This window comes from Pteronotus mesoamericanus, unplaced genomic scaffold (assembly GCF_021234165.1).
Source record: "Pteronotus mesoamericanus isolate MK-2021 breed Mesoamerican mustached bat unplaced genomic scaffold, CSHL_Meso_final scaffold_167, whole genome shotgun sequence".
In the NCBI taxonomy this organism is placed as follows: domain Eukaryota; kingdom Metazoa; phylum Chordata; class Mammalia; order Chiroptera; family Mormoopidae; genus Pteronotus; species Pteronotus mesoamericanus.
In genome coordinates this window covers 30142058-30162132 of record NW_026555308.1, presented here as the reverse complement: position 1 = coordinate 30162132, position 20075 = coordinate 30142058, and the positions used below count along the sequence as shown (strand labels likewise).

The 20075-nt window shown below is 34.5% G+C and overlaps 1 protein-coding gene across 1 annotated transcript in view; it reads left to right on the top strand.

Annotated features, from left to right (window-relative positions):
• The window catches only part of SNX2 (sorting nexin 2), a 52462-nt gene extending 42691 nt beyond the window's left edge, over nt 1-9771 (top strand). The window contains exons 12-15 of the mRNA XM_054589902.1: nt 5369-5512; nt 6891-6971; nt 7087-7158; nt 9391-9771. Of these exons, the coding sequence (XP_054445877.1) occupies nt 5369-5512; nt 6891-6971; nt 7087-7158; nt 9391-9441 (348 nt within the window). The 3' untranslated portion in view covers nt 9442-9771. The remainder of the gene's footprint in view (nt 1-5368; nt 5513-6890; nt 6972-7086; nt 7159-9390) is intronic.
• The last annotated feature ends 10304 nt before the right edge of the window (nt 9772-20075 follow it).

The window sequence follows — 20075 nt, the reverse complement described above, 5'->3', positions numbered from 1 at the left end:
CAAAATTGATTGTTGCGTGAATATGCTTAATGATGGCTTTAGAATGGATTCGGACTATAAACGTCCTGTGTCTATTTCAAAATGTCTAGTTATCCTGTATTTATAGATGAGATGGGACTAGATTAGTTACTAAGTATGAACAGTATTCAATTTCTAAATAGTTGGAAAATTAATCCAGAAATCAGTATTACGTAGTTATAACCAATATTCAAACAAACTGAGCTGAATATTATTTTATCTTATGTTTCAGAAGATAATTTAAGATCTTATCTTGTTTTTGAATTATTGTTATGAATATTAGTTATGGAAAGGAAGAACTAGGCATTTACCTTTTACTTTAAATTCAAACATCTAGAAAGCTCCTTGCTTTCTAATGCAAAATTTTTTTAGCTGATACCTGTGATGAAATTATGATACCTGTGATGTATATTTATCTACAATAACAACAGTGATACATTGCATATTTATTGATTTGGTTTTCAAGCTAATGGTGACAGTCTATTAGAAGCTTCCTAGCACTTCAGGAATGGTGCTTTTTTAGGTTTGGTAAAATTACCAATTTTGCTTGTATTTACTCTTTATATCTACTCTATATTCCTGCTGGTTAATTTTTCTTTACAGCTATGTAAAGATGTTAACATAGATAGCAGTTATCTGAGTATACTTCATTTTATATATAGTAATTTAAGATATAAAGAAATCCAGTTTACAGATAATGGTTCCTTTCTGTCTTTCACCGACTCTCATCTCATTCCAGAGCTCTCACTAGCATGAGAGCTGTAGTAAAAAAAGTATAACACCTGCAGAAAACCTGTGAGTCCAAAAGGGAAGCTAAGCAGTGTCTGTGAGGAGGGGTACCTGCTGAGAAAGTCTAACCTGGGAAAATACTCCCTGGCACAGATGATCTGTCTGTGTAATGGATGTTAATCCCTCAAAAACAACTTTCCTCATACTGCCTAAATCTTGCTTTACTTTTACGTTTTGTAGGATTACAGTTACGTTCATGTTTCCTAGAAGTTGTACCACTGTCATCTGAGTTTGGGAGATAATGTATACAACTCCTGTCTTGTATACTCAGAATACAAGGGAAAAGCTCAGAAATGTCTAGGAGTGGGTAAAAAAAATAGACATTCAACTTTGTTTAATATAGGGTCTTCCAAATTCATATGAGCAGGAATTTCCACATATATTTGTACATGTATCGAATACATTTTGGGAAATACTGAATTAGTGATTCATTGACTGAAGGAGTTAAAGAGCTATGGTAAAGTTACACCATGAGGTAAATTAATCTCTTTCACATTGGTTTTGTACTGAAACCTAGCCCAGGTCATCTGCACCAAGAAGTTGAGAAATTATAGAATAGGGTGATGGAATATTTCTGGTCTTTTTTTGCTTGTTTGTTTTAAACTAATTCATTTGTATTTGAAAAAAAAACAATACATGCGTATATAATTCTAACAGCTCAAAAAGGTAAATTTCTTTTCTACCTAAGACCGCCTTCCACAATCAAATCATGTTAGATTCTTGTATGTTTTTATAGAATTAGCTATGCATGTATAGGAAGCTAATTGATTTTCTTTCTGTCTCTCTTCTTCCCTCTCTTCATCCATCTTTTTCTTCCTTCTTCAAAAATGAGCACACTATTTTATATACACAGTTCTTTGCCTGCTTTTTTTCACTCACTCTATTTTAGAGAGATCTCCATATCAGCATGTTATATTTTTAATAGTTGCATAGTGTTCCATCATATAGCATATTAGTGTACTTTGAATTATTGACCCAGCCCAATATTGAATATTAAGTATTTTTGTAATAACTCTTTGGGTATAAAATTCTTAGAATTGCTTGGCCAAAGGGTATATGCATTTCACCCAGCAATGAAGGTATTTTTTGTATATGTTTTTAATTTCTTTAGTGTGAATTTAAGCATATTTACAAATGATAAACCATTCCATGTCTTTTTTTATATAATGTTCCTTTTTCAGTTTTTTTGTTTGCCTTTTCTTATTTCTAATAGCTGTTTAATACTCTTTAGCCTTTTGTTTTATCCATACTAAGACTATCCTGATGGTAACTTTGAAACTAGGAGTACTTTGGGAATTAGAATATAGAGCCCAAATGGGGAGCTAAGAACATTGGATATTGGGGCCCTAAAGAAAGATAAGTTTTACCCATTCAAAATATTGCCTAGGCCTGGCCTTGTATCCAGGGAACTTGTTTTCCTCTTTTTTACACAACAGGGTCTCTTTACCTAAGACTTCATATTTTTCCTAATACTGTTATCTAACATTTATTAATTGGTGAACTCATTGCATTGAATTCTTAAATCTACATATTAATCTTCTATGAACCATTAGAATATCATCAGGGATTGAGGATAATGGTTATAAATGTTTTTTAGCACCAGAACTCTTTGTTAAGGATTCTTACAGGAAATCCAAATTTATAAAAAATACTTCTTTTAAAAACCCAGTAGATGTGTTCCCCGAGGAGTTTGAAAGCATCATTGCTTGGCTGTAAGTAATCCGCATCCTTTCAGGACTCCAGAAGGGGCAGCATAGTTTTGAGAATCACTGAGTTTGAGTATGGTATTAATTAAAGTAAAATTGCAGCATCAAAATTCCTGGTGAGCCAGGAAAACCTCTCCACAACTGCAGATCAACTTGTATGCAAATCTGTGGCATAAATTGGCCAGGAGAATGGGGATCCAGAGTGGATCATCAGTGTAAATCTCTCCCTCTTATAGAAGAAGCTGGTTTTAGAGGAGAATATCTTGACATAGCAAAGACAAATGTTGCTATGATTTAATTGCTTTTTAAGATAGCACTTTAGAAGAGCAAGTGTGGTTCCTCATTCTTTTATTTTCTAGTGTTACAAGAGTAGGAAAACAAATGAAGAAAAGTTTTAATTCTTATACAGTTGAGTTGATTTTTTTTTTCTGAAATAACCTGATATGAGTAGCCTTATCATTAACATAGCTCCTATATCTATGCCCAGTAAAGATGTAATGGTTTTGGAATATTACGAGACAACAAATTGGTCAGCAGTCAAACGAGTTTAAATTAGTATATCAATAAAGAAAACCATTGATCTATATACAGGGTGGGGCAAGAGTAGGTTCATAGTTGGTGAGTGTGCAAAACAGTTTATTATTTTATTAATATTTATTAATGTATTATTTTCCATGTGAACAACTGAAAACCTACTTTTGCACCACCATATATTTAGAACTTAAGCAAATACTGAAATTCAATGGCATTTTGGTTAGCTTTTGCCCTGTATTGGTACATACTTTAAGTAATCAAATTGTTAATGAACAGAGGAATTTATAAATGAAGAGTTGATTCGGCCCCATTCCCCTAGCAGGACTGTCCGACCTTTTGGCGTCTCTGGGCCACACATTCTCTGAAAGAAGAGGAGTTGTCTTGGGCCACACATTACATACACAAACAAAAACAAAAAGTCTCAATGTTTTAATTAAATTTACGATTTTGTGTTGGGCTGTGTTCATAGCCACCCTGGGCCACGGGCCGTACACCCCTTCAAGAAAGACTAGGCCTAAAATTTTAAATTATTTTTTTTTGTTTTTGTGTATGTGTATGCATAGGGGGCAAACATCAGAAGTTGTTTTAAATGGTAGTGACTGAATCTATTTATGTTAGATGTATTACTTTTGTGATTTTGGCCCAAATTAATTTGGCTGAAGCTAAATTAATTCATAATACGGAATATTTTAAGGAAAATTGGGTATTTTAAATATAAGAAAAGCAGACAGAACAGTAAGATTCGCTTACTGTGAGAAGAGAAGTTTTATGGTATGACAAATTAAATATGGCAAAATGGATTTAAATATCTGTAGATAGGGTGCTTTGACTTAGCAGTATGCCCACATGTCTATTGTCCTGGCTAATTTAAAATGCGCACCATCTTTAAGAATACTTTGGGATAAACTACTTAGGTTTCAGGTTGATTTGGAGTTTTTAATGTTCTTGCTCACATTTTAAAAATATGCTATATAATATAAATGTGGTACTTTTTTCATATTCTGTTATTACTATTTGCACTTTTAATAGAAATCTTGAGTTAATCAACTAGATTTTTATGTGTATTTATTTAGAAGTGACTCATAATATTACCTAATTATTAAATGTCCACTAGTCTAAGATACTTAGCTACTACATACCTTTCATTTTATTTCTGATCCAAAAATATAGATCTAATTTTCCTCCTTTTTATGTTTGGAAGATTAAGGCTTATAGAAATTAAATGAGTTTTACCCAAGATCAAACAGTGACAAAGCTGGAATTTAAAGCCAACTTTGTTCTAAACCTTAGATTTTTTAAGTACACTACATACTTTCTCTTTCAGCAGGTCCCTTTAAGACCATGTATTTATTTATTGTTTCTTGACCGATAAAGCTTTTTATTTGGAATAAATGAAAATAATCCTTGGTTTCGTGCTTTTGGGTTTACCTAACTTATTAATGCTTGCTTCATTTATTCAGTTAGTAAATACTAAAGTAGTATGACTGTATTCCTAGCACCAAGCTACAGAAGGGATTATTCTGTTCTCTCATACTATCTTTTTATTTCATGAGGCTTTTAATTACTTTCTTATGGTCATCCTTTATTTCTTTCCTCTATTCAGTAGGTCTTTCTCTGCCAAACCCATTGAAAAGAAATAATGGACCTGGTTGACTTTTTCTATTGTGTTCTCTTTGTTTGTTTCTTTGGTTCTGCTTTATACAAACACGTGTGTGTGTGTGTGTGTGTGTGTGTGTGTGTGTGTGTGTGTGTGTATTTGTTTGCCCTCTTCACCTTGTATAGGACTTTTTTTTTGTTTTGTTATACTTTTTACTTTCTTTGCCTTTTTTTTACTTGCTATTTGTAATCTCTTCATCACATTTTTACTTCCTGTTATCTTACAGGTTTTTCTTATTTTCTTTTTTCAATTTCTGGTATATTTCCAACACTTAAATCTACTTTTGGTATTATTTAGTAGATAAACTCCCAAAGTATCTATGGCACCAGCATTTTTTTATTGAAGACATCTTTCTTGAAAGCATAAAACTCTGTTAGAAACCTTATTATAAGCCACATTTAAAACACTAAAGGCTAGTTAAATGGATTTTGTGTATTTTTAAGATTCTTAGCTCTTATATTTCATCCAGTCACCAGGATTTCTCTTTTTTAAGCAAATACGAAAATTTGTTTATTTGATATTGCCCTGTTTATTTTAGGTGCTTCAGTGTATTAGACTAGAATTTAAATACTGGGTTTTATTGTTTTTAATAGTGCAGTACTTCTAGCATGAAAATATTTTAATGTTAACTGTCACTTAATAGCATTATGTCATTTACTTATAGGGTGTGTTCGACCATCGAATGAAGTGCTGGCAGAAATGGGAAGATGCTCAAATTACTTTACTCAAAAAACGTGAAACTGAGGCAAAAATGATGGTTGCTAACAAACCAGATAAAATACAGCAAGCTAAAAATGAAATAAGAGAGGTGATTAATACAAAATGTTTTATTTATCTCTTCATCAGATTTTTCATGAGTCATTCATATATGCATAACTTTTCATAAATTTTTTTCTAACCATTCAACATGTAGCTATTTTTCCATAATTTTATAAACTGTGTTAGAATTATCTTAATGTTTTTATTTTCATTAATATCTTCAGAGCCCTTTGTTACTTCCACATGATCATGGAATAAAGAAAGAAGCAAGGAAATGATTTAAATTTATATTTAATTAATAATTACACATTTGTTTTGAGATGACTAATTTGATTTCAGATAATTATTTTTTTGTGTAAAGTAGTTTTAGGGGTGGACTTATCCCTCATTTAGCTGTACAGGAAACATTATCCCCCATATATATGTATTATATATGGTATTTAGTAAATTTGTATAAGTTTATTATAATTTATACACTTTTTTTGCCATGCTTCAATAAGGAAATTGAAGAGGTAGGACAACCTTTATATTACTCAAAGTAAATGTACCTGCTCTTGGAAGAGTATGTACCAGTGTTTTGGTTACATAGTGGGAAAATATCATTTCATAGCTTAAGTCTTTAGTTATTTTTATGTTAGCTGTTTCATTGGTCACTAATCACGTTTTGTTGTTTCTTTACTGAATTTAGTGTTTTCTAATAGGTCTTCAGTAGAACATAATTCCACAATTTTTTTTTAGATCTAGACTTTTTACCATTACAAAAAATGTTTTTTAAATGTTTGCCTTACAATTTTCCTAATTTAAAGAATTTCCATGGGCAAATAAGTTGTGATGAACATGTAGTCCTGAAATTAGCAGAATGTAGTTTATATATTTTGAAATAATTAATGATATAAAAAAGGTGAGAAAATTAAAATCTAACACTTAAGTTAAATGATTTGATAGTGAATTTTATACTCTGTTAGGGATGTCCAACCTTTTGGGGTCTCTGGGCCACACTGGAAGAAGAAGAATTGTCTTGGGCTCCACATTAAATGCATTGTGACACGTAATCACAAAAAAAAATCTCATAATGTTTTTTAAATAAATTTATGATACTGTGTTGGGCCGCGGACCACAGGTTGGACACCCCTGCTCATCTATCCTATGGTTAATTCAGCGATGGACATTGTAGTTCAGTAAGTACTAGAATATCCTAACGTTAAGTAAACCTGACAGTGAAATATTAATGGAAATTAAACTGATACTCATCTCTACTACTGGAAAGTCACATACAAGTTTGAATAATGCTAAATTGGGCTTTGCCAATATTGAGCTTGCTTAGGATTTTCAGGCTTACATTAAATTTAGTGGTCATGACAGCTAGTTCAATAAATTTTTTTCCAGACAAAAATAAAAATTTGTACATTTTTGCTTGCTTTTATTAGTGGGAGGCAAAAGTACAACAAGGAGAAAGAGATTTCGAACAGATCTCTAAAACAATTCGAAAAGAAGTGGGAAGATTTGAGGCAAGTATAATTTACAGTTTTCTTAACAATGCGATTACATTTGCTGCAACTTTATGGTAAAATCAAGTTTAGTTTTATACTAACAGACCTTTCCTCTTGTATTGTACTTTAACAGAAAGAACGAGTGAAAGATTTTAAAACTGTTATTATCAAGTACTTAGAATCATTAGTTCAAACACAACAACAGGTAAGTTAATTTGTTTATAACTTACAGACTTTTTCCAGATTTTATTTTTGGTTTGCTTTTGCTTTTGAAAGACAATAGTCAGTGAAGGGAACTTTTATACTTAAAGAGGAATAAGAAATGGAGTAGGGAAAACCAATAACAGCAAAGGAAAAAGTGATAGTTAAAATAATTGGAAACTCTCAGGTCCTTTTTGCCTCTACTTTTTCTAACTACTAGGTGAGATATACTTTTCCCAATTTGAGGCAGTGAAAAATATACCGGACGAGATTTCCCTTTCTCCATCTTCCGAGTTTTAGTTCCCTATTGATCATACCTGTGTATAACTTCTTCAAGTTGTTGCACGGAGTGCCGTGCGGGGCGCTCCTGGATCTGAGGGTTACTGTCCGGAGCCAGCTGAGGAGGGAGCGGGGCTCTGAAACCCGCAGAGCCTTTCCCAGGGTTTTCACAGACAGGGGAATAAACAGGAATCGTTGCAAACACTTCTCTGTCTGTCAGGAGAGGGGATGTGGCTCTTCCCTCTAGTGGAGAAGGCCCCAGGCCCCTGTGCTCGAAGGCTTTTATTGAGAACCTTATGCACAGGGGTATAAAAGCTCATCAATCAATGTCAAAAGGCTATGTTTACAGAAAACAGACAGAGATCATAGATAACAAGTGAACGAACACAAAAGATCTGCCACAGGTCAAGGTCTATGAATAATGTAAATCCCCTTCCCAGTATGAGCCAGTTATCATAGGTTTTGAGGGAAGAACAAAGCCTGCTTCAAGGAACTTACTTCTAGGCCTGATTGTCCCCAAGAACCGCCTGATCCAGTTTAGAGCTGTACCTGCCTTTAGTGTTGTTTCAAGCCTGAGCCCGGTGGGTGGGGCAGAGCTTCCAAGAGATGAGGAGACTTCTTTCAGATAGAATGAGGACCCCAGCCATCTCAGAGCCGAGGGGTGAGGGTCTTTTGCCCTTTCTCCGTGTCCCTCAAGTCCTTGTCCTGCTGCTCATACCAGCCAATGTCTGGCTTAGGTTGTCCCTTCCTCTTGAGACATGTGCCCGTCATTGACTACCAACCATCACAGGGCCAAGCAGGGTGATGTGAAGGAGGCAGAGGCTGCGCCCCTGCCAGGGGTACAGGTTTTGTCTCCTCGGTGGCCTGTTTTCCCAAGGCCTCCTTGATTAGCCCCAGCCTTGGGGCCCTCTCACCTGTCAGTGAGGCTACAGTTCCTGAAACCAGACAGGGCGTTTCCCAAGAGTAAGTTCTTCTCTTTCATAAAAGACAAAACTTTAAACTAAAAATAATATTCTTAAGGTTTTAAAAAATATTGTTTTGATTTCTGATTTGTGTCAGATTGCTGGTGATTATATGCCACAAGTAGTGGCGTTTGTCTCCTTAACTAGATAAGACGGTGGTGTTCATGTTATACTAAAAAAAAAAGTCTTTAACAAGCTAATAGCAGAGGTTTTTTTTCTGTGTATTTTACTATAAATTTGAGTAATAGATCGAATTATTTAATATCTTGAATAAAAGTTTTCCAGTTAGTTTTAAGATACGGGATTAGAAACTTGCCTGTATAATTTTTGAGTTAAGTGATAACACTATATCTTCAAGCTACTTTTTTATCTTAAGTACTTCGTTCATAAGATCAGCTTTCTAAAATATAATAAAAGTCATATAAGCTCGCTTTTAAAGGAATTGTTTTAAACTTAATTTTAGTTTATACTTCAGTCTATTTTTTGGACTATGCAGGAAAGACTGGCAGCTAATTCTTTCCAGACTCTTTTCCCATCCTTGCCCTGTGTCGTCTTCCTCCTTTTCTCTCATTCTTTTTCGCTAGCAGTACATACAATATGAATAATCTCTGATTTAGATGTTATTACTTTATATATTGGAAAAGTTCATTTCAGTTTTATTATTTAAGATAATCTTATTTATACTAACAGTCTGTTTCTATATACAGTTTTGCATAAATCAAAAAAATCTTGTTTATGGGTATTTTTAAAATTACATTATTTACATCAAAAATGAATCAGCCAGAAGTAATTAATAAGTTAAATTATTTTTATATGAATTATATTGACAAACTTCAGATAAAGGAATTAAAATGATTTTTAAGAACCAAACTTTAGTAAATGTTAATCACTGTTATCTATTTGCATAGATTTTTTTTTTCATGCTGTACAGGACCTACACGTTTAAATGACAAAAGGATAATGAGAATATCTTTTATTTTTGTTATCATTTACAGCTGATAAAATACTGGGAGGCATTTCTACCTGAAGCCAAAGCCATCGCTTAGAAGATTACTCCTGTTAAGATCTTGGATGTTTGTTCCAGTTATGCTGATTACACAGTGAAATCATTTAAAACCATCTAAATAAACCACTATATATTTTATGAATTACATGTGGTTTTTATATACATATATAAAAATATATATACACACACACTCTGACATTTTATTACAAGCTGCATGTCCTGACCCTCTTTGAATTAAGTGGACTGTGGCATGACATTCTGCAATACTTTGCTGAATTGAACACTATTGTGTCTTAAGTACTTGCACTAAAAAGTGCACTGCAAGGCCAGAAAATTTTACAATATTTTTTCTTTACAGTATGTTCTGTAATATGTTCACCCTCTTTATGAAGTGAATTATCAATGCATTGATTAATGTTCACTTATACATTCCTGTACAGAAATTATGATTTTGTGATTACAGTAATAAAATTATATTCCTTGTGAAGTATTAGTAACAAATTATTTGGGTATATAAACATATTAAGGAACTTTTAAAAGCATTTTTAATAGGAAGAGACTTTTCCTTGTAGATACATGTATTTTTTGTTGTTGACAGAAAGCTGAACTCTTTTTATCATTAAATGACTAAATGAAGCATCAGTTTTCTTATGAAATTATCACAAACCAAAGAACATTTATCTTTTGCTTCAACTCTGGGAAGTGCTCTTGTCTTGAGTTAAAGGAGAGATTAATTTGCTTGTTTTTATCTATCCCTAATATAAGTGCCCAGTTTAAGAATTAGAAAGTATATTTATGTGCCTCTATTACATCTTACGAATTTTGATCATCTACTATTATCTTCAGAATTTAAGACATTGCATATATTTAATTTATTCCCTTGCCTTTCTTTGTTTTTGTTTTAAACTAAAAGTCAATCATCTATGGTTATAGTTGACAAAGAATGGTACTGTGCTAAAATAATCTTGTGACTGATGACCAACTAAGAATGACACAAAGTAAATTCGTGAAATTTGTCATTGGCAACCTTCTCACCTATTCTGTATCCTGTTTGGATGACTATTATCTAATCCTTAATACTGGTGGAAAGCTTAGCTTGTGACTGGCATTATAGTTATTTTTATTTTTTAAAAAATATTCTTAAAGATGTCTCACTTCTTAAGAGTAACAGCTAAATCTCCCAGCAGAGTGAGATATGGTATGTCCTCTTTAGCAGCTTACTGGATACATTTAATATATCAGAGTAGAGTATCCTCAGAATATGTTCGCTTCCACCACTTATTTTAGTTGGAGTTTTAAGCATACTGTAGGTATTATTCATATTTGTATTCTAGAACCCAGAAGAGTGCTTGATACATGGTTAATAATAAAGACTTGAACAGGAAAAAACATCATGGAATATGCAAAATAACATTTGCTCTTTTAAGAAGAAACTAAAACAAAAATAGTACAACCTTCTATATTGCTTCTATTGGAGATGACTTAGAAACTTGAGAAAGGAGTAATTCATGAACACACACACATACACACACACATAGTAGATGTTACTTTGTTTACCCGTTAATATTGAACAAAATATAGGTTTACTGGGAATAGTTTCATGATGCCCTAGTATGATGTCCATAGTTATAGCACTTCCATAGATACAGTTTAAATATAGGCTAATAACTTATTTAAGCCAAAATCTTTCATTCCACAGTGGTATGTCCATTAGAACATTCAGTACCTTCAAATAAATATTTTCAGTTTTGAGCAAGCTGAAGAGAGTAACAGACTCACACTCTGTTCCAGACCTTATTCCCCTTAACAACCTTTGCTTCAAGAAAAGGAGTCTGTTGGAAATTTCAAGTAAATTACATATACCCCTGACACTTAACATTTTAACAGGATTTAATTTCTTCCATACCCACCCATTTCCATCCATCAGTCTTCGTATCTCCTATTTATATTATTAAAATATTTTCATTCCAAATAAACAGAACCACAAAAGCATTAATAGTTCTTATAACAATCTTTCAGTTTTATAAGTTTGAATTTGAATATTTCTTTTTTTCTTTAACCAGATAAAAATTAAGAACTAAGGCAGCATAATACAGTGGAACAAGCACAACTCGGGGTCAACATACATGTGTTCAGTCTTGCTTCTCTCACTTAGTCGGTATGTGACTTTGGCCATATCACTTAAATCTCATCTGTAAAACAAGAGTGTAATACTCTGATTTCTGAAGTGCCTTCTACTTTATTTTGTTTAAAATACCAAACTTCCATATAAATATTATTCTATTAGAAAGTAAAATTCTATTCAAAACCACCTTCTATTAATAAAACAAGGCTAGAGAAAAATGTATTTAAGAGTATTTCTAAAAAATAAGTTTTCTTGATTGTATTTTTGATGAGCTATTTTAAACCATTTAGCTTGTTTTATATATATTTATACCTGCTTCAAAATACCTTGTTCCATTTTTGCTGTTGTTTGAAGCTTTTAAATTTTATTATCAAGATTTAGTAAAGTTTTACAAGTCCCTCGTACAAATTGTTCTGTAAGTGGTTTTTAAAATATAAATAAGCCTCTTAAATCAGATTTTGTAAAGGAAGGAAATCAGATGAGTAGAGAGGGAAGTTTATATTCCTTTAAAAAGTGCTTCTTGTATCAAAGACTTCCATTTTTCTGTCTTAAATAAAGCATGTGACTAGTAAAAAAGCTAAATGGCTACTTTACTTTTCTTGTTGCTCCTGTGTGGGCAGTCATGTGATTAAAACAAGAGACAGAAGGAATTCAGTGACAGCAACTACAGTTAGTCTATGCAAACATCATCGTGTTCTAAAGGAAAGGAGGCCATGTAGTGAGAAGGAAAGCTAAACATGGGAAAAGGAAGCCCCGTCGCACTGGCTTGGGAATTTTGGAAACATTTCCGTATCATGTTCACTAATGAAGAAATGTGCATGTTACGCTCTCTGTGTGTGTGACGTGGTCTGTGTTTCAAAGTATTGGAGGGAAAAAAATACTTCATTCAGATAGAATCATGATCCTCTTCCTTACCCAAAATCCAGAATTATTCCTAACCCTCACAGTGAAGGTTATGGTTTCAAGTAACACAGAACGTACATGGTTGGCCAGACACAGAAATATTAAGAAGTGGGGAATTAAAGAGTGATACGAATAATTGCTGATTACTCTTTATAATCAGGGACATGAGAAGTCATGGTAATCTGTGGATGATGTCATTACAGTTTAAGCCAATAGAAACATAATGTGAACCACAGGTATAATTTTAATTTTCTACAGCCAAACTTCATTTTTATTTATTTTTTTTATTGAATTTATTGGAGTGACATTGGTTAATAAAATTAGGTAGGTTCCAGGTATACAATTCCGTTCAATACATTGTCTGTTACTGTATTGTGAATTCACCACCCTAAGTCTCCTTCCATTGTCATTGATCCCTCCATGCCCTCTTCACTGTCCCCCACTATAACCAAATTTTAAAGAGTAAAAGAAACTGGTAAAATTAATTTTAATATTTAATTCACTAAACTTTAAAATGTTTTAACATGCAATCCAATATATTAAAAATTTGCGATATTTTACTTTCTGCTTTTCATACTGTCTCCGATATCCAGTGTGTATTTTACACTTTCATCACCTCTCCACTCAGACAAGCCACCTTTTAAGTGATCAGTTGTCATACCTGCCTAGCGCCTCTGATGTCGGGCAGCACAGGTCAGATAATGCCTGTGGGAATGGAAATGGAGAATAAGTCCAACAGCTAGTTTGTTACTTACTATCAAACTCAGGGAAGAAATAGAAGCTCAATAAAAAGGACTAGTAGGTGTTGCTCTCAAGGGCCAGTACAATTTATGTGCAAGAGTTTGTAGCATAGTGCTTTGCAAGTAGTGGGTACTCAATATGTACTATAAATAAATTGCCAGAAGGAAACTTAATAGTTACTCATTTTACAGCTAGGCAGATCCAGAATTTTAAATTGTTACGATGCAACTGATTTTACCTCTTAAATCTTTGTGTTGCATTCTTTCTTGAAAGTAAATTGGTAAGCTTTTCAAGATTCTTGTTCTGATCATTAACAGAATTCTAGGAGGTTCTCTGGGATACAGAGAATTTATTTCTTCAACCTATTCCTTCAGAAGTGCCTAAGAATAGAAGATTGTACAAAAGAGGGAAGTTGTGACTTGCCGCCTAACTTTTTAACACAGATGAAGAAATTAAAAATGTTCATCTTCCTTTCTCTTTTTATATACTTTTACAAACCTTTCTAAAGATTGGATAAGTTTAAATATTTTTCTTAACTGTGTGAATGGAAACTTTGTAATTAAAGTCAATTAAGGTAAACCTGACCTCTTGTTAATATACAGAAAATTATTTTTTTTATGAAGGCCAGTTAGTGAGATAAATGCTTTAAGGGAGTACACCAAGAAAAAAAGGGTTCTATTTTAAATTTGTATATATGTAACTTAAATAACTGAAATCAGACAAAATTAACAAAACTGAACAATAAATTGCCGCCTTACTGCTTCCATAGTCAAGTCTCAAGTTATCTTGATTTTAACTTTTATATCCTAGGTCTTTATTTCAAATGTTCTTACCCTATGTGTATAAGTATGTGTGGATTTGTATGTGTACATAAATGTGTGTGCACGCATGACAGTAGGCTTGTCAACCAAACTTAATTTCTAAATTTCACTGAAAAATGTTTCCTAGCCTCTGGTAATTGAAACATAAAGCAAAATACTTATGTTTTCAGTTACATTGTTTAGGTATCATTAACTTGTCAAGAACAATTTGAGTTAATTTTGTTTCTGAAATTGATTCCCTTCTCATTTCTACTGTTTTTCTCTTGGTTAAGATCTTGTGACCATGTTCCAGAACTATCTTAAGTCTGCTATGAAATACACATTCTTTCAGTCTTCCTACTCTGTCATTCCTACAACCTGCTGCTAAAATGATTTTGCTAAAGAAGAAATCTTAGAAAGCTATGCACAATAATCTTCGATAGATCCCTATAGACTGCAGAAAAAGTCCACATTATCTAGAATCTTTTGTCTCAAACTACTGCTGCTGCCTTGCTCTTACCCCCTTATCTTCACCCACGTTTTGCTTTAATCAAACGACGTCCCTGACTTGGAAGCGTGCTGTCTGCCTGCGTGGTTCAAGGCTATTATTGGTGTTACCATGTCTGAGTTAATTTTTTCCCCTTACCAGCAATTGTTGGAATCCTATCTATACTTTTTACTTTAAGTCCACATCTTCTGTGTATCTTGGTTAGTCTCCTAACCAGATGGAAGCCAGGAACCTCTGTTGATCTCTCAGTAGGACTCTAGTAACACTTTGCACCTCTCAGATTGTGCTTTTGGATGTCTATCTTGCATTATACTTGCCTGGTCTTAGTAGTATGTATGCTTCTAGCCTGTTTGCCTGTACTAGTCTGTATGCTTCTGCAGGAAGGACTGTATCCTTGTTATTTCTTGTAGAGCTTAGTATGATACAGCCAAGAGAGTGTAGCGGAATAATTAAGAATAGTTATGTATTTAGCCTGCCAGTTTGAACCCTGGCTCAAGAATCTACATCATTGACTTGGAGCAAGTTATTTTTCTCTAAATGTTTCCTTATCTATAAAATGGAAAGTAATAATAGTACCTGTTCAGGGGCTCTCTAAGGGGCTTAAGATAATTGATGTGAATTTCTCAGCAGTAGCAAGTGCTTGATAAATATTAGCTATTATGCATCCAATAAGTGTTCGCCTGCATTGTGGTTACTCCACCAGTCTTTAGGGCTTCTTCAAAACAGTGGATGTATGTGTGACTGGGGTCTAAATGGGCTTATCCAGAAGGGTTTCCTCTCAGAACAGTTTGTCCCTGAGATCTGCCCTTCGAGCCCTGGGGGCTGAGGATCAGAAGTGGAGGGCAGGGACGCTTGCAGTCAAAGCTGTATGTAACTGTCCCCACTACAAGGATACTCAATGCGTCTTGTCGGGAACTGAGCTGGAGACCTTCAAAGAAGGCTGGAAACAAAGGAAAGAAAGGTGAGACATAGAAATGTGGCAGTCGCTTAGGAAAAGGAGTTTATTTCCTCCCCCAAACACATACAAGAACCTTGAATATGTTGTAAACTAAGGAAGTAGTACTCAATGAAGAAAAAACATGGAGAATAAAAAGATCGCGATAAAGGTTAATGGAGTTGCAGTCCTCCAGCCAAGTGATGGTGAGGCCCTGACCACTGCAGTGGAAGTAGGAAAGGAGAAAATCTAAGAAAAAGGAAATAAGCATGGGTACATTGTGTTAAATATTTGTCCAGGCCCTACTATGTGTCAGACACTAAAGCAATGGATTGGGTATCAGGGAAGGATGAGAAAGATGTCTAGGATGACGCCCAGATTCCTGGCTTCGATGACTTGGGATACTGATGTTGTGAGTGAGTGACATAACACAGGACATGTAAGTTTGGGGAAAGATACTCTAATTTAGAGTATGATGTTTTGGAGGTGCATTTGGACATCCAACCTGAAAATGTGTGAAAACAGAAGGCAGGACTAAATATTTCATCATCAACTTAGAAATATAAGCATGCTATATCCCTTAAAACCAGAATCGTGAATGAAGGAATCCTCAGAGAACAAACAGAGTGAGGTCAAAATAACTGGGTAACGCTGATGTTTAAAGGAAGAATGGAGGTGAAGAAATTGGGTAGATGGACAGAGTCTCAGAAAGAAGTAGGCATGTTTTCTTTACACAAAAAGGAGAGAAAGGATGAGTATATTTGGAAACAAAGCCTGGCTGCTTGTATTTCCTTAGTGAAACAGGAAATGAAGCCGTCCTCAGGGAGTGGTGTCAGCAGGAAAGCGAGAGAAGATGGGCCCGAGGACAATGGAACCTGCTTAGAACATAGGAGATAAGAAGGAACTGGTGATGAGTATTGACTTTCAAATGAGTTTGGAAATCATGAATATACAATAAACCAACCAAAGAAAGTATCCGTTTCTTCAGCCATGAGAAGGTGGGACTAAAACAGATTAAGGATTGTTGGTCGGTATGGAGAAGGTCAAGAAGAGACGGGTTTTGAAACAATTTAACAAACCAGAGAGATGAAGGCAAAAGAGGTGACAGGCATAAACTGGGGGACATAGATGTGATGAGATAGAAGATTTTTCTGGTTATGAGGGAATCAGAGAGAAGAAAGCGGGCAAAGGAGGAAACTAAGTTTCAGAAGTGACCCGGATTTTTAGCATACTGGAACTGTTTAAAAAGTAAATACGCAGGCAACTGCCGAGGGCTCTCGAGGAGTGCGGGTAGGGTTAATTCTTAGAGTTCCTCAAACTGACTTTTTGATATGCCAATGTATTGAAGGCTTTGGCATGTCACTAAGTAAAAATTGACCGGTCTGCTGATTTTTAAATTAACATTTATTTTATCAAGTTAGTAGTACATACACACAGTTTGAAAATTAAACTTTCATTGGAAAGGCTAAATAACGAAATGCAGTGGCTCCAGGCCTTATGTGGGCCGTTTCCCCAGGCCTTTCCTCAATGATAAAGTCTTGTTGCTCTTAGCTATCTCCTCTGCCATTTATATACCTTCAAATTTCTAAATAAACTGCGAAAAATAAAAAATGCTTATATTGCTATATTTTGGATCAATTTTAGACATCTACTTGTCTTTTCTCTACGATGATGATTTAGTTCCCTTTCTCTGCTGTTTGCTTCACACACACCCCCCACGTCCAATGTGATTGTTACAATTTTTAGTTAAATCAGTATTTCCATTATTATGCCTGTACAAATATTGTTCACCATTGAAAGTTGTGTATTTAATCATGAGCTGCTTCATTTTTTTAAGAAAATAAGCTTTTATTTTTAGAACAATGTGGTGATCCTGAAGATCCCCTTTGCTTCTCCCTGGGTTGTATCTCTTGTTTTCTATACCCCATGTTTCTTATTTATTCCCTAATTTTGGTGGATATACAGAGTCCTGAAAATGGATACATAGAAACTATATACTTTTGATACTATTTTATCTTAATGCTTGTAGGTAATGTAGCTGAGCATATGTTCAAAATAATTTTCTCTAGGATTTTGAGCACATTGTAGTCTTCTAGCTTCCAATGTCACTGATGAAAATTCCAAAGCTATTCTGATCTTTTCTATATGAGCTGCTCCCCATATCCGAACAAAACTATAGGATCTTTTATCCCTAGTGTTCTGACGTTTCAGAGATTTGCTACAGTGTATGCCTGCTTTCATCTCGTGTGGGTGTTTCTAGTCTGGAAACATGACATTCACTTCTGGAAATTTTCTTGAGCTATTTCACTCATGATTTCCTCACTTCTGTCTTCTCTGTCTTCTCTTTCTGGAAGACTCTTTTTTTCTTTCTTTCCTTTTTTTTTTTTTTTTTTTAAATAGTGGGTGTCCTGAACTACTGCTCTTATTTTCCTCTTTCTCTCAGGATGTAAATGATAGTTTACTTTTTTCCAAGTTTTTCTCCTCCCTGTTTATTTCTTCAAAATTATTTTTCTGTTTTGGTCTTTCTTCTGTGTTAGATACTTTCCTGAGATACCTGTTAATCCTTGGATGTCTCCTCAGGATTCGCAGTGGGAATTGAAAGCTGGTAGAGGCTCGGAGCATAGTCACGGGCCTGGCGGATTCCAGTGTTGCTGAAGAGTGATCTCATTGGGCTGTTTGTAGGGAATTTCCAATGTTGTTATCTCTAGATTTTTCCTCTTGGGCTGGTCAGATTTCCCAGGGAATACTTCTCCTGTTTCCTTCCTGGAAGGTAGAGTTGTAGCTTCCAGCCTCTATAAGATCTAAGCATTGGTCATACAATATGTACATGGTAACACCCCTAGATTCCAATTATTTTTCAATAAGTTCCCATGCCCTTAGCTGGGCCAGTCAATTTCCAATGCAAAGACTCTCTTCCCCCTCTCAAGGATATGTCCTCCAGAATTATAAAGAGGTGGAGGAGGGAATTAAAGGATCTTCCTGATTCTCAGTTTTACTTAGTGTTCCTTATTTTAGCCATCTACATCCCCTTCTAGAGGTACCTGCTGTTCCCTGTCTCTGAGCTTTTTGGGTGTTGCACTGTATAAATCAGATTGACTTTCAGCTGTCCCACTACTGACCTAAATTTGGCTTTTTCTTGTTTGCTAAAATAGTTACTAATCTATCTGCCCTCTAGCTTACAAAAATATTGTTGCTGTTCTCTCTTCTCCCATTTTTGCTCTCTCTGTGGTTAAAAAGAAAAGGAAAAATCCCTTGTTACAGTTTTACTTGGGCTAGGAGTGAAATTAGTTCTGTATGTTCAATCTGCTTTCTTAACCTAGAACTTCTCTACATCAACTTTCTAAACTGCAACATAGTATTCATAGTATAGATACACCAACAAATATTTATCCACAATAGGATAGAATGTTTCCAAATTTTTACCATCACAAACAATGCAGTATACTTGTACATACCTTTCCTGGCCAGCACATAAGCAATTCCCTCTAGAAGTGAAATTTCTAGACTGAACATGTACCTGTGAAACTAGAAGCTACTGTTAATTTGTCACTCAAAATGGCTGTCCTAGTTTACTGTCTTACCAATAGTACTCATTTCTCCATGTGCTCGCCAACACTGGAATAATCTTTGAAATTTTTGCCTATCTAAAAGTTGAAAAGTGTCTCATGTTAGTTTTTATTTCTTTGACTACTACTGGATTTAAGTAAGCATCTCTGCTCATGGCTATATGGTAGTTAGCCTCCACTGTGGCCCCAATAAATTCTTGTCTCCTGAGATCTAAGCCATTGTGTGAGTCCCTCCCACACTGAATCGGGCTATAACCTGTATAACCGGTGGGGTACTGCAGGAATGAAGAAGAGTGTCTTCTGAGGGTAGGTGATAGAAGGTCATTGTGGCTTCTGCTCTGAGCTCTTTTGGATCTTGCTTTAGGGGAAGTCAGCCTTGATGTCTTCAGGACATTGAAGAAGCCCCAGGGAGGGGTCAAAGTGGCTAGGAGTGAAGGCTTCCTGCCAACAACCAATATTAACTTGCTAGGCCTGTGAGTGAACCACTTTGTGTGGATCCTGCTGCCCAACAGAGTCTTGAGATGAGTGTAGACATCTTCACAGCAACCTAAGCCGTTCCAAGATTCCTGACCCCCAGAGACTGTGAAAGTTAGTAACTGTTTTTTGCTTTTCGCAGCTAAATTTTGTTATGTGGTCATAGATAACTAACACTTTTTTTTGTTTTTGTTTTTTGGTCCATTTAAAGTCTTCTCAAAATTGCCTATTTACACTGTGCCCATTTCCTATTGTGCCACTAAAAAAATTATGTAGTTTATACTTTATATGTGAAATATACATTAATCCTTTGTTATACATGCTACAAATACTTTTCTTAGTTTATTGAAAATTTTTAAACTTTACAGTTATGGGTTTACATTAATTTTAAATCTTCATCTAGTCTAAAAATCTTTCCCTTAATGTCTTTGACATTTTGTACATTGTAATAAAAAGACTCTGTCTACCTTAAGGTTTTATAACTGTTTTTTTTATAGAGCATTTACTATACAAGGAATTCATTAAAAAATTTTTCTCCCAGATGGATATCCAGTTGCCATAAACTAATTATTATACCATTTAAAGTATTTTTAAAATTTAATAAAACTTTCCTGTTTAAACAT